This window comes from Nicrophorus vespilloides, unplaced genomic scaffold (genome assembly GCF_001412225.1).
Source record: "Nicrophorus vespilloides isolate i.1.1-1 unplaced genomic scaffold, Nicve_v1.0, whole genome shotgun sequence".
Classification (NCBI taxonomy): Eukaryota; Metazoa; Arthropoda; class Insecta; order Coleoptera; family Silphidae; genus Nicrophorus; species Nicrophorus vespilloides.
Window position 1 is genome coordinate 21199 of NW_017099994.1, and position 12603 is coordinate 33801.

Genomic DNA, 12603 nt, shown 5'->3' on the forward strand with positions numbered 1-12603 from the left:
TTAGTTAATAATTTTCAGTTGAAACTATATGTCAATATAAAATCTTTCCTAATTAATATTTGATTGGTTTGTTTGGTTTTAAATATATTGAATGTAACAAAAAATAAACAAAACACTATAATATTAATTATAAATATTAATTATATCATATAAACTATTATAGTACACAATACAATTATGAAAATAACCTGTTTCGAGCATATAACATAAATCGCAAATATTGTATCTCTTGAGCTAATATTGATTTAATAACCAATCATTTCAAATTGGATCATTACAAATATAATAATAATTAATCCATATAAATTAATTACAAAATATATTTTATATATATCAAGCATATAAAATTCTCAATTCATTAGTTTTCTCATTAACGTCACCAGATGGTAAAGAATGAAACTTATTAGTAGGTAGGCAACTTTTCAAACTAAAATTTTTTTATTGTTTTCAATTGAATTTCATATTAAAAATACATTACTAAACAATATTGATATAAAGTGAACAGAAATATAAAGTTTTAGAAATTAAAAAATTCTATTTGCTTTAATTATTATTGATAATTTAAAAAAATGTAAATAAAATAATAATTTGGTACAAAAACCTTGGAATAATTAATAATATTTTCTCTTTGAAGCTATTAAATTAATTCTGATATTTAAAGATGAAAACAGATCTGGCAACGGTTTAAGTTTCTTTAGTAAATATTGTAATTAATAGAGAAAAGATGGTTGAGAGGAGGCGAATAAAATATAAGAAAATCAACTGAGGGAAAAATAATGCGCACCACTTTCCGGGGGGTTTTCTCTTCGGCGAAAAATTGATTTATGCACGGACGCGCGATGATTTATCATCGAACTCTTGCAGTCTAGATTTAAAATGTATGAGCCCCGTGCGGAAGGGGGTCGAGGGGGGATCGGAATTCTGCAGAGAAAGCGAGTGAAAGAGAGAGAGAGAGAGCTTATGGTCCAAATATATTTATGCCCTCCCGTCACCGTATATATCTCATGTTTATTGAATTCGTATTCAAATCGCCGAACGCCACTGTTTACAACCAAAACTCTATGTCTTTCTCTCTCTCCTCCTCCTTCTCCTCCTCTCATTCACTCAAAATATACGTACATTTCGGAATCGAGAGGCGCTCTCTCAAGTGGAACGATTCCGCCCCCGCAGCGGAAATATACAGAAGAAAATAAAAATTGTAAATTTCCCCCCGGGTAGCCCCGGGCCACTAAATTAAATCCGCCAAAAAATACGTTCCGAATTTATAATTCGACGTATTCCCCCCACACCGAAACAACGTCCGTCGGAAGTGCGCATCATTTGTTACTCTAACTTAGCAACTGTATCGCCTTTTGTTTCACATCCCCCAACCCCTCAACACACACTCACACACACATATAGCTGCACGGAATTACATTTTCCTTGGCGACATGCGAATCATAAATAAGCAGTTTGAATTATCTCTGTCAAGTTTTGGAATTTATGTTTCCATAAACTTCGAAGCACCACAATTATTTTATTTTTTAAGAAATTGGTACACATTTTATTTACAGTTGGTAATTGTTTTTTCTATTTATAAGTAATGCAAAAAGCCAACCTATCAATAAATGTCAAAATTGTAATTGTCAAATTGTAAAATGTCAAATTGAGTGAAATAAATGTATGGTCAATTGTCCGTATCATATGGTTCCACATTAATCTTTATTTATTGTTATTGACGCAGTTATCGTTTAGAAACTATTAGAATAAACTGTATTATAATGTATACATTAATATCTTACAACGCAAACTATGATTTTTTTTATTTCATTGTTGGTACTTTAATTCGATGCAGGAGTAGACAACCAATAATACCCTTAATGTATGAACTTGATAGATTTTTTTTTATTGTAGCTTTCACGATACATGAATAATCGCTGTTTCAAATATAGTCAAATTTATTTTATTTATTTACAGTTGGTGCAAATGTAAAAAATACCGAACTGTCAAGTTGTGAGTGAATAGTGTGAAGTTCGAAAAAAATCGTTTTAATTGAGTCACATTGGACAACAAAAAAGGTAATGAGTTTGCTATTTCTTATTCATCGTTGTTGTTGTTGTTGTTGTAGTTTATTGCCCCTAAACCTAAGGGCTTCGGTTTTGCGGATGGGTTTTTGATGAAGGGGTGTGGGCGGGGAATAGGGGTCGGATGTTGAGAGTTGGCGGTGCCGGTCCTGACTTAGCGATTCCGGCCGCGAGTCTGAGGCAAGTTCGGCAGCAAAACAATAGTCTCAAAGTTGAATTAGTTACGTTCGAGCGGAGAATTTTGAACGATAACCTGACTGAAGAAGTTAGCGGCGGGGAACGACGATAGACAAACAGCGTTCGCGGAGGGGTTAGGGAGGGATGGGTTTTCGTTGGTTGGATAGTCGCGGCGACGATCTGAATACTAACAGGAAGAAAAGTTTTTCGCTTCTGTTTAAATGAAAGCCTCGGCTTCTTTTGCAAAAAGAATGGGATCAATTTAATGTACTGATCTTCATTAGGAGCCTTGGCGCATCCACCAAAATGCGGTGTTCGAAAACGAGAGCGAGATCTTTCGGGGGAGACCAGATTGAAAAAGCATAACCCTACGACTTGAATAGATGTTATCGTCACTCGATAGAACGGGAAAAAAAAAACTTATTTCCTCTTTTTCCGAACGCACGTCTCTCTTGTCGTTTAAAAAAATATGCTTTCAGCCCTTCCGAATTTTTTTTCTCATTAACCATTAATCAATCTTAACTGATTCTACGCAAAAACCAATTTTTTATTGATTTATTACGACATAACCCATACATTTATACAATTTACTCAATTAGATTACTACACTGATTACATCAGATTTTTTATATTATATTAATGTGTTTGTTACAGTTTAATATATTAAAACTATATAAAGATCGTAATCTTCAATGACTAGTCTATAATATTAGAAGGTAGATCCGATAGGTCATGATGTTGAAGGTAGAAAGGTATTAAATATGAAATATTGAATATTGCACAGCTTGCCCAACAAGATCTATCTGGTCACTACTTCTAACATTATAGATTACCTTTTAATGATAAACATGATGGGCGAGCGAGCCCTGAAAGGCTGTGAATATCAGATGTTACAGCAGTCTTTCAGGACTCGCTTCGCTCGCCCATCATGAAAAAGTTCATCCTCAAAGAGCAATCAAGAATGTTACAAATGATAACCAGATAGATCTTGATGGACCAGCATAGTGAGTCCTGAAAGGTAACGGTATTACTAAAGAGACTAAAATAGGCATAGCAATTACGTACCAATAATATAATATATTTGAAAATTTATAAAAACTTTTTACTAAAGTTAATATTTCAATTTTGATTGACATATTTTTTGCGACATCAAACGAATATAGTATTTAAAGCAAGAATTGAAAAATAAGATGAGTAAGTTGGATCGAAGGAAGGAATCAGTCTGAGTGATACTGAAATCAGTGTCCCCAACGGATCGGATTGTCGGCTTCGATCATTTATTTATTTACCCGTTTACTTTATTTTATTTTCGAGGATTTATTTGTATTTATTTATAGTCTAGGCGAAATATAATCCGATAATCTAATCGATACGAGCCGTGTATCAAATAAAAACCCCATCTCTCTCTGTGTGTGCGAACCGAACTCCTGTACATATGGGTGTATGTATATGAACGAGAATACGAAAGCGGATTACAGTCTTGTATGTTTATTACAAGCACGGTTTTGAGTAAACAATGTTTTAATGCGCAGATATTTTTCAGTCGTACAATCGAAACAAAACAAAAAAGAGATAAATTCCTGAAAAAAAAACAAAAAAAACAGAGCGATTGAGACAAATCCGCGTTTTTTCACCGAGACTGAAATATGAGAACAATAACCGAAAAAAACTACAGAGAAGGTATGGGAATTACGTAATAATATTTGCGGAAGGAGCCATCTGCGAAGCGATACGAAAAACGAGAAATGCTGTAACCATAGGAACGTTTGTTCTCGTTGCAGTGCATTCGTTCGGCTTGGACCATTATTTTGATCGAGCTGTCGTCGATTTTAAACGTCGCTGCAATTTATCGCTTCGGCAATTGTTAGTTTTCATTTTTGCGTACGCATTTGTTTGTTTATGCATTTGTTTTGTTTTCTATATTTTTTGTTTGTTTTTCTCTCTCCAAATATTCATTTGTTTTGCCGCCGGTTCGCTGTTTGTTGTTTGAGCGCGCGCGGATGCAGTTCGCATTGTTTCGTAAATCATCCGCGTAACGGTTATTAAACTGTATCTGCGATAAATAAAATAATAATAAAAATTAATAATAACAAAACAAAAAACGAAAAAACGAAAAAAATGCATAAAAACAAAATTGTGTGTGCACGTTAGTGATGACGACGATTATGGGAATATATTGAAATTTATGAGTCGAAAATAATGCTGTATTTAATTTGGGAATGTCAAATTTGTATCAGTTCTCTTTTTTTTTTCTGTTTGCGCGCTTTTGTTTCCCGTTTGTTTGTTTTGTTTTTATTAATAGTGTTATTTATTACGTTTCGGCTAACAGACCATTTTATTCGTGACGTATATTACTTTTCGATTACAAAAACATTTCAGTTGCTATTTTTCAAGCTATGCAGTTTCCATACACGAATTTTATGGTAAAATTATCTTATTTTTTGTGAGTTTGAACGAATTTATAAAATAAATATTGTACTGTTTGAACGAAGTGTAGAGTAAAGTAAAAGAATATAATTGAATTTGATTATGATAAAAGACGATGTAATAATTGAATTTAAATAATGCAATTTGTATTAAATTAAGTAGGGAACTTTGTGAGTGAATCGGGTGGATATAATAGTGGCGGTAAATGAATAATGTTTCGATATGAAATTTCAATTCGTAAATTGAGCATTGGTTTCGGGGCACCGGAATAAATCAAACGAAACGAACGAGGGGGACGGGGGTGGGAAGAACAGCGGTTGGACGCGGTGGCGGCGGCGACTGCTGGCGCTGTGCAAGTGCAGATGGCGTGCAAAACATTGCACACTAATGGATGCGGTTAACAATCGACTTGAGTTGACAACACTACGGACATTTGGCAGAGGAGGAAACGTTCCGGTTTTGCCGCCATCCCGCAGAACAGTACACGCGTGTATGTGCAATGCGTCGTCAATAATTTAAATACTTCGCTGTGGCTATGCGATGTTTCGCAAATATTTACCTGGTCTTTGCACATAGAGGAAGAGAGAAATTCTGTCGCGTCGCTCGGTAGTCGCCCTTTGAAACTATCCCTTTGGAGGAGACAAGATATTCAAGGGTGGAATGCGCCCTTTCGAACCGAATGTTTTCATCCCGGCTGCTAAGTGACTCGAACCCACCGCGACTCATCCACGTCCTCATCTCTAACATCATCTTCAACGTTCGTATTCACTTAGTAAAGTTCACCACAGACCTGCACTGTTTTCAGATGAACCATATAACAATATTCAGTTTTTTTTTATATCGTATATTCATATCAATTTTGTATCATTTACTAACTAAAATATTTAGTTTTTTCTTAGCAATATGAAACATATTAAAGTTTGTCCACTTAATATAAATAAATACAACAATGTATCACATAGTGCGGCTTCGATCAGTACGGATTTACTATTGTATGGTGTGAAAACTTGAAAACAAACTACATTTTAATTGAATAAAATAAAATTCATTTCTAAAAAGCACAGAATTATGTCTACATTTGCGATGTTTATATGTTTTGTTTTATAGTTTTTCGGTTAATTATTTTGGTGGATGCGCCTGGTTCAGTCGACTGATGAAATTAAAGCTTAAATCTTCAATTAAATTGCACATCATGTAGTGATTTACCCTGAAGATGGAAAAAGCAATGAAAAAAGAGCTGCATGCGCTTGTGGAGATTCCATTTATTTTCTCGAGGGGTTTCCTTTTTTTTTCTCTCCCCAGATGCAAGTCGTGTAACGTGTTCGCGTGTCTTCAGACGACCGACTCGTGTTTTCCAAAAGATGTGCAATAAAAAATAATAGCCGGGCTATATTTAGTCGGTGGATTTAAAGGTGGTCCCGCTCCCCCACAACGCATATCCCCCCCAGGGGCGGACGAAAACGACAACGACGATGCTCGGGAATAGTAGAAATCGACTGAGTATTCCCGTCGCCCCAATAAATGTTTTATTAGATTCCGACATTCGCCTGAGGCCATCCATCCGCAAACCCATATCTTCTACGCAGCAGGAAAAAAAAATGTTTGGACATGGTTTGTATGTGATCATAGGAGAATGATTTTATCAATTCTTATAATAAGTTTTGTGATAGATCGAGGATGAGTAATTTCTGAACAATTAACAAAATCTTAAGATGTTTCATATTAAAAACAGAATTATTATTGAAAAATGTAGAAAAATCGAGTTAGAAACGATTTTTTTATTAAATGATGATAGTTAATATAAAATTTGCAAATGTATTGATAATTTTTTAATTAACTTTGTTATTTTTTTTTTACTAAAAATAGTTTGAAAATATGTTTGTTGGTAATATACCCGGCGCGTCCACCAATTTATCTACGGTGAATTCAATCGGTTCGTTTTTCCGCGTTATTTCCTCTTTTATTCAATTTTTTTCATTCCCGACAAATAAAAAGATGGGAAGAGAATCCGTAGTCCCGGATTAGACACGTGAATATCTTATGTTTCCAATTCGCGCTCTCTTCTCTTCTTTCCGAATTCAATTCAATTTTCCTTCCGGCCGGCTGATTAAACCTAGAGCGACTACAATCCTGCCTACGACCATCCCCCCAAACCCCACGCATCCTTCCCGCCCCCCAGGACGCACGCGGCTAAATGTTTAATTCAATCAATGAATGATAGAGGACTCTCACATAAACAAAAATAAAACAAAGCAAACCTATGTAAAGTTCCACATGAAAATTGTAGCCGATCAAAATAACAACAACAACAACACCAGTAAAATAATATTTAAAAAAAAGGTAAGCGAACGAAACTGTAATACAACATTTTTTTTTTTGTTCGCGATTCAATTAAATTAAGCGCAATCGAATCATCGGTTTTTGTTGCGTCCCGAAAATCGAATTACCTTAATTATGTTTCGCCCCGAAATTCATCCAGTCACGTTTATTGCACGTACCGAAATAACTACAAAAAATATTTTCCTTTTTTTTTTAAATACATGAAAATTATATATATTTTTTATTTTTGGTGCGATGTGTGTGTGTGAACTTTGGCTTTCGACGTGAAATTTAAATAACCCGCCTAATTGCGAAATTCGCGACGGGAATCTTTTATTTTGTTTCGGAAACTCATCTCAACAAGTTTCAGCGAAGCAAACACGCATTACCGCGGGGGAAGAAGTCGCGCTAATCAGCTCCCCCTCCCTCACTCCATTATCGTCGCGGCGACGTAAAGAGGGGTCAGACGAGGGGCGGGCGAGAGAGCGCCGAGAAAAATAATTACACTTGTAAATTCCTAATCTTAATTAAATGCGCGCGAAAGAAATGGAAAAAAAAAGAGAGTACGACCCCGGCCGGCCCCGAAAACAGATTTTAATTAATCTAATGGAAGCAACACGCCGACAACAACAACCGAACGAAGGAAACAAAAAAAAATAACAGAAGCGAAACGCGATGCGGAGGCAACAAATAAAAAAAAAGAGCAGAGGTGGTAGAAAAGGACGAGCCTAGAATGTTTATATTTACGAGCCAATTAGGTGATTAGTGATTCTGAAATATTGGGAGGCTTTTGGCTCAGCGTTTATTTGTATATATATATAGATAGATAGAGAGAGAGTGATGGATAAATAAATAAATAAATAGAATGAGAGCGATAGATTATTTCGGGGCTTTCTGGCGGATTAACCGTAAGTGCGAGAGAGTGAATGAAGGAATGAACGGATCGAATCGACATTTCGCATAAATAAAACCATTCCGGATGGTTAGGCGGACATAAATTTTCAGTCTTAATGCAGAGCTCGCATCGTTCCTGCATCTGAAATATTCAGACGTCTGGATTTCCACGTCCCTGTCCCCTTTCCACCCGAAGATTCGATACAAGTTCATCCCAACGGCGATGAATAAATCGCGTTCGCTGCGGATAATTGCAATCGTTAATTCAGTGCCCTCTGGTGTCCGAACTGTCAGTTAAACAGGAACCAAATGGTTTTGAATAAAACGTTAATTATATGATTAATTGTTATCTAATTTTAGTATTGAACTATTGAATATGAAAGTTTTAAATAATATCAATTATTATTACGAAAAATATAAAAACATTTAATAATCTATAATAAACATACACGATTTATTTCTATATTCAACATATAGTCAAAAAATTTAAATTAAAAACTAAAATAAAACGCCGGCGCTTTCACCAATAATATAGAATTATTATAAGCAACTTGATAACGTTCCACCAAGTTAGGAAACGTTTGTTAAAAAATCAAAGTATGGATTAAATGGATTTTTGCTTTTTTTTTTTAAATATATATTAGTATTTCTGTTGTGCGATAGCTTGCATAAAGCTAGGGTTTATTAGATCCACTGTCATTCTTTGTGCAGTAAATTTCATTGGTGCGCACTGCACTAGGTCGTTTGAAACCCGAAGTTCCGACACTTTTATTGTAAATCTCGCTTCCAAATGCAACCGTGTATATATATATTTGCCAGTGTGTGTGTGTTTTGTTCGTGTACGTTTATTGGGGTTGGTGAAGGGTGTGAGGTTTCGGGGGTGTGAAAAGAGGGACTGTTTGTGCGCATCGAACGTTTGCTCGGCATTGTTTAATAAATAGTTCGCGGAGAGCAGCAGTGATATTATATGCCTGCTGCCAGATATCTCTCTGCACTCTCGCTGACTGATGAAAATTACCAACGCATTAGCATTTTGCCTCGCATTACAGACACACACAAATACATACGTACATATAAATACACACACCAACGCATATCTAATATCGCATTATTGGATGGGTATTACAATATCAAAGCCGTTTCCAGCTATTAACATTACAAGCCGTACGTACGTATCGACGTTGCGTATCCGCAATCCTCATATTACACAACAATCCTTAAGCCATCCATCCGCGAAGAGGCCGCATACCGCAATCTAATCTCTGACACTCCAACATTTGTATCACTACTGATTGCTTGAACATATTATTTTACGCAATTTCTACTAAATACGTAAGAAATTTGATATATCCGTTGTTAATATACACTTGTAACAAGTTTGTTGGCATGTTTTTCTCGAAATGTTTGCAGCATTTTAAAGAAATGCCGACAACATTTAGTTTACAATGGACGACGCGTTCCTTCCACTCTTCCATATTTCATCTTGTTTGAGTCGTGAGTTGAGAACGTGTCTTTCGGTAAAAGTAAATATGCCGTTGCAGTCTGTCCGCGCGCTAATTTCCATGTGGAAAGGCCGAACGACGGGTTGAAAGAGGAGGAGGAGGTGGAGGAGAAAGAGTCAGCGGTCGTCGCAGATGGCGTTGCTCTTGCAGGTTTGTCCCCTTGCGACGGGAATAATGCATGTGCTGCGGTCCATCCTGCCACTCTTCTCCTCTTCCTCCCTCACTGCCACCGCGATGTTTATGCATATTGGATGAGCGAGGAACAGGCTTGTGTCTCCTTTCTTCCTTCCTTCCTTCCGAACCTTTTTCTGCGATCCCTTGACGAACTCACGTGCTCCTGACGTACACAACGCCAAACAACCAACTTTATTTGATTTCCCGCTGCCGCCCGACGTTACAACCCACCTCTCTCCCAACAACTTTCAGGAATGGGGGAGGGAGAGCCCAAGCAAACTCGAACAGATCGCTTCGGACAGGTAGAACTTTAACATCGGATCCGAACCTTTCGGAAATCCGATAAACTTCCTCCATTCGTTAACCGTACCCATAGTCTCTAACAAGATACGTACAACAATACAAAATATACTTTCACTTATAGCACTAACCATAACTTAAAGTTTATATGGTGACATGCATTATTCAAGTTGACTCGACTCTAGTTATATCAGTGACATCTGTCTCCATGACTATTAACTACTAGTTTTTTTAGACAAGCATCGCTTAATTGTCTGCAACAGTGTTTCCCAAAGTGGTCTATGACAACCTGAAAGGGGTCTACGTCAGCGAACAAAAAAATTGGGGGTCCATGTAATGAAAATGTGGGTACTGATAGTACCTATTTACTTACATTATACCATCTTATAATATAAAGACATATACATTATTTATAAAAGTACCTATGAAGTAAAAAAAATATTATATATGTTTATAAAATTAAGATTAAACCTTACAAAATTGACGCCAAATGTTGATAATTTATTATTAAAGAATCAAGTTCATCCTTCTCACTAAAAACATTTACTTATTGCTTAGTTTATTTTATGTTATTTTAGTACATTTTATATAACAGATACAAAATTTTATTTTGACTAGTTTTAATTTAAATTCAATTAGTAAATGTATAAAACTTAACATGTATTTTTACTTTAAGTTTTTAACACTAAACTAAAGAAATTTACAAAAAAATCAATATCAGATCTACCCAAAACCGAAAAACATGGCCAGTGGTCTACGACACAAAAAAGTTTGAGAACCTCTGGTCTACAAAATTTTATATTATAAATTTTCATATTTGGAATTTCACAAAGAAAAGTAATTGTGAAAAATTGAAAGGAGGATAGATTATAAATGCATATGTTAATATCGTGTGATTAGGACGAGTCAGTTAATGCGCCCTTGTGACAATGTCGAAATGAGCAATCTGTAGTGGTGGTGGTGGTGGTAGTAGTATAGTCGAGAGTGTTAGATTTGCATTGGGTTTTGATATATGAACGTTCCCCTGTGCGGCACGCGATCGTAAAATATGATAACGTTTTGTATAAGTGTTTGATATTCAAGTTGGCTTGGAATGGATGATGATGATGTCATTGGATGCCGCCGCGTGTGTAAATGTGTGCACGCGCGAGTGTGGGATAGATTTAAATAGCAGAAAGAGACAAAGTACATGTTAACTGCTAATGTCGAAGTGAGAGAGAGAGAGGATACAATTACATACACAGCGAGAGAGAGAGAGGAATCGTTTTGGTTGCGATGGTAATTCGCGTGGAGCGCACTGAAGATATAATTCAAATTGAATTCACCGGTGGGAATAATTAGGGTGTGAACGCGACACACGTACACTAAACTATCTATCTCTCTCGCCCTATCTGTATTCCATGTACGTATTAACCGATATGCAGTGTGTGTGTACACGCATAAACCAGGCGTTGAATTGCAAACTGATTAGCGCCATCTCTCCTCTTATCTCCGACGCATTAAAGTGGCAAATTATCTTTCGACGATTTACTTACTTTCGTACCCATAATTTTCTTACAGCAAGCATTAAAATCCTACGCGGATTGAATATGTATAAATAAATTAAGTTTAAGCTTTTTGCTAACTAAGATTCATAATATTTTGTATAATTTGATAAATATAATTACCCGGCGCATCCACCGCCAGATTTAACTGAATAAAATTGTTGATTTATTACAAAGAAATCATTGAAAATATTATCAATTTCATGAATTATTTAAATATTTTTTTGTTAATAGTAATAAGTAAATAATATATTAATATTAGATTTAATTAAATAAAATTCTCACCTGAGATTCCGTCGTACGTCCACCATTCCTGCCAGTTGTCGCATCCGACTGAAAACGTTCAAAACAGTGAATTTAGTTTTTAGCAATTTACACAAACACACACACATAAAAAATGTAGGGGTGGTGAAATTAATCAGTTTTTGCCTTCTTGAAGGGTTGCCGAGGCAGTGTGTTAAAGAGGGTGTTGTTTTTGAGCCGTCCGCGACTGTAGAAATAGAGAAAGAGAGTGTGAGCAGCAAAACCCTCCTTCCACAGAAGGGGGTTGAAGCTATTTTGCATAAGCCCCACGTATAATTCACGGACTCAATGTACCGTCTCTGGTTCCCATCCAGTTGCCGGGATTTGTACACGTTCAAGCTACATCAATAATAAAAACGATTCCACTCGAGTCATTCATCTCGTTCAGCAACACTCGGTAATTACAGCGTGTAAAGGGCGGAAGGGAAGGAGAAGGTTTGTTCCAATTCCTCTCCAGAAGCCGTCATAAACTGTTACATAAATACATACGAGCAATGTTTTCCTTTCGGTCTTAATTTTAGGTCTTTTGTATTAAGCAAGGAATACAGTGAAAGAATTGATGGCGTTACGTCTTGTGGCGTGTATCGTCCCAATCAATCAACCACCACCATCGCGATGTTGGAGGGTGGTGGGTGTAACCTTTACCGCGGGAAATCGCCGCTTTCCCGGCTTTTCCGAACCCATATCCTCTCTGCTGAGCGCGGAGAGACGAGGATATTCACCTTCGCGCCCGGTGATAAGTAATTTTCAGGGGAAACCGACCGACTGAAATGTTCAGCTTGAAATACGGCTTTTTGCCACGGAAATCGAGCAGACACGAGCGAAAAGAAAGTCGAAAACGAACTGAAAGTGAAGAATAAAAGAATCCTGCCACTGCATCAAATTACACATATTTAATCA

At 36.3% G+C, this 12603-nt stretch overlaps 1 protein-coding gene across 1 annotated transcript in view; it reads right to left on the reverse strand.

Moving 5' to 3' along the window:
* Nucleotides 1-11733, reverse strand: part of LOC108566589 (carbonic anhydrase-related protein 10-like) — a gene marked incomplete at both ends in the record, with an annotated part of 30113 nt that extends 18380 nt beyond the window's left edge. The window contains one exon of the mRNA XM_017926562.1: nt 11686-11733. Within this exon, the coding sequence (XP_017782051.1) occupies nt 11686-11733 (48 nt within the window). The remainder of the gene's footprint in view (nt 1-11685) is intronic.
* Nucleotides 11734-12603: the final 870 nt, after the last annotated feature.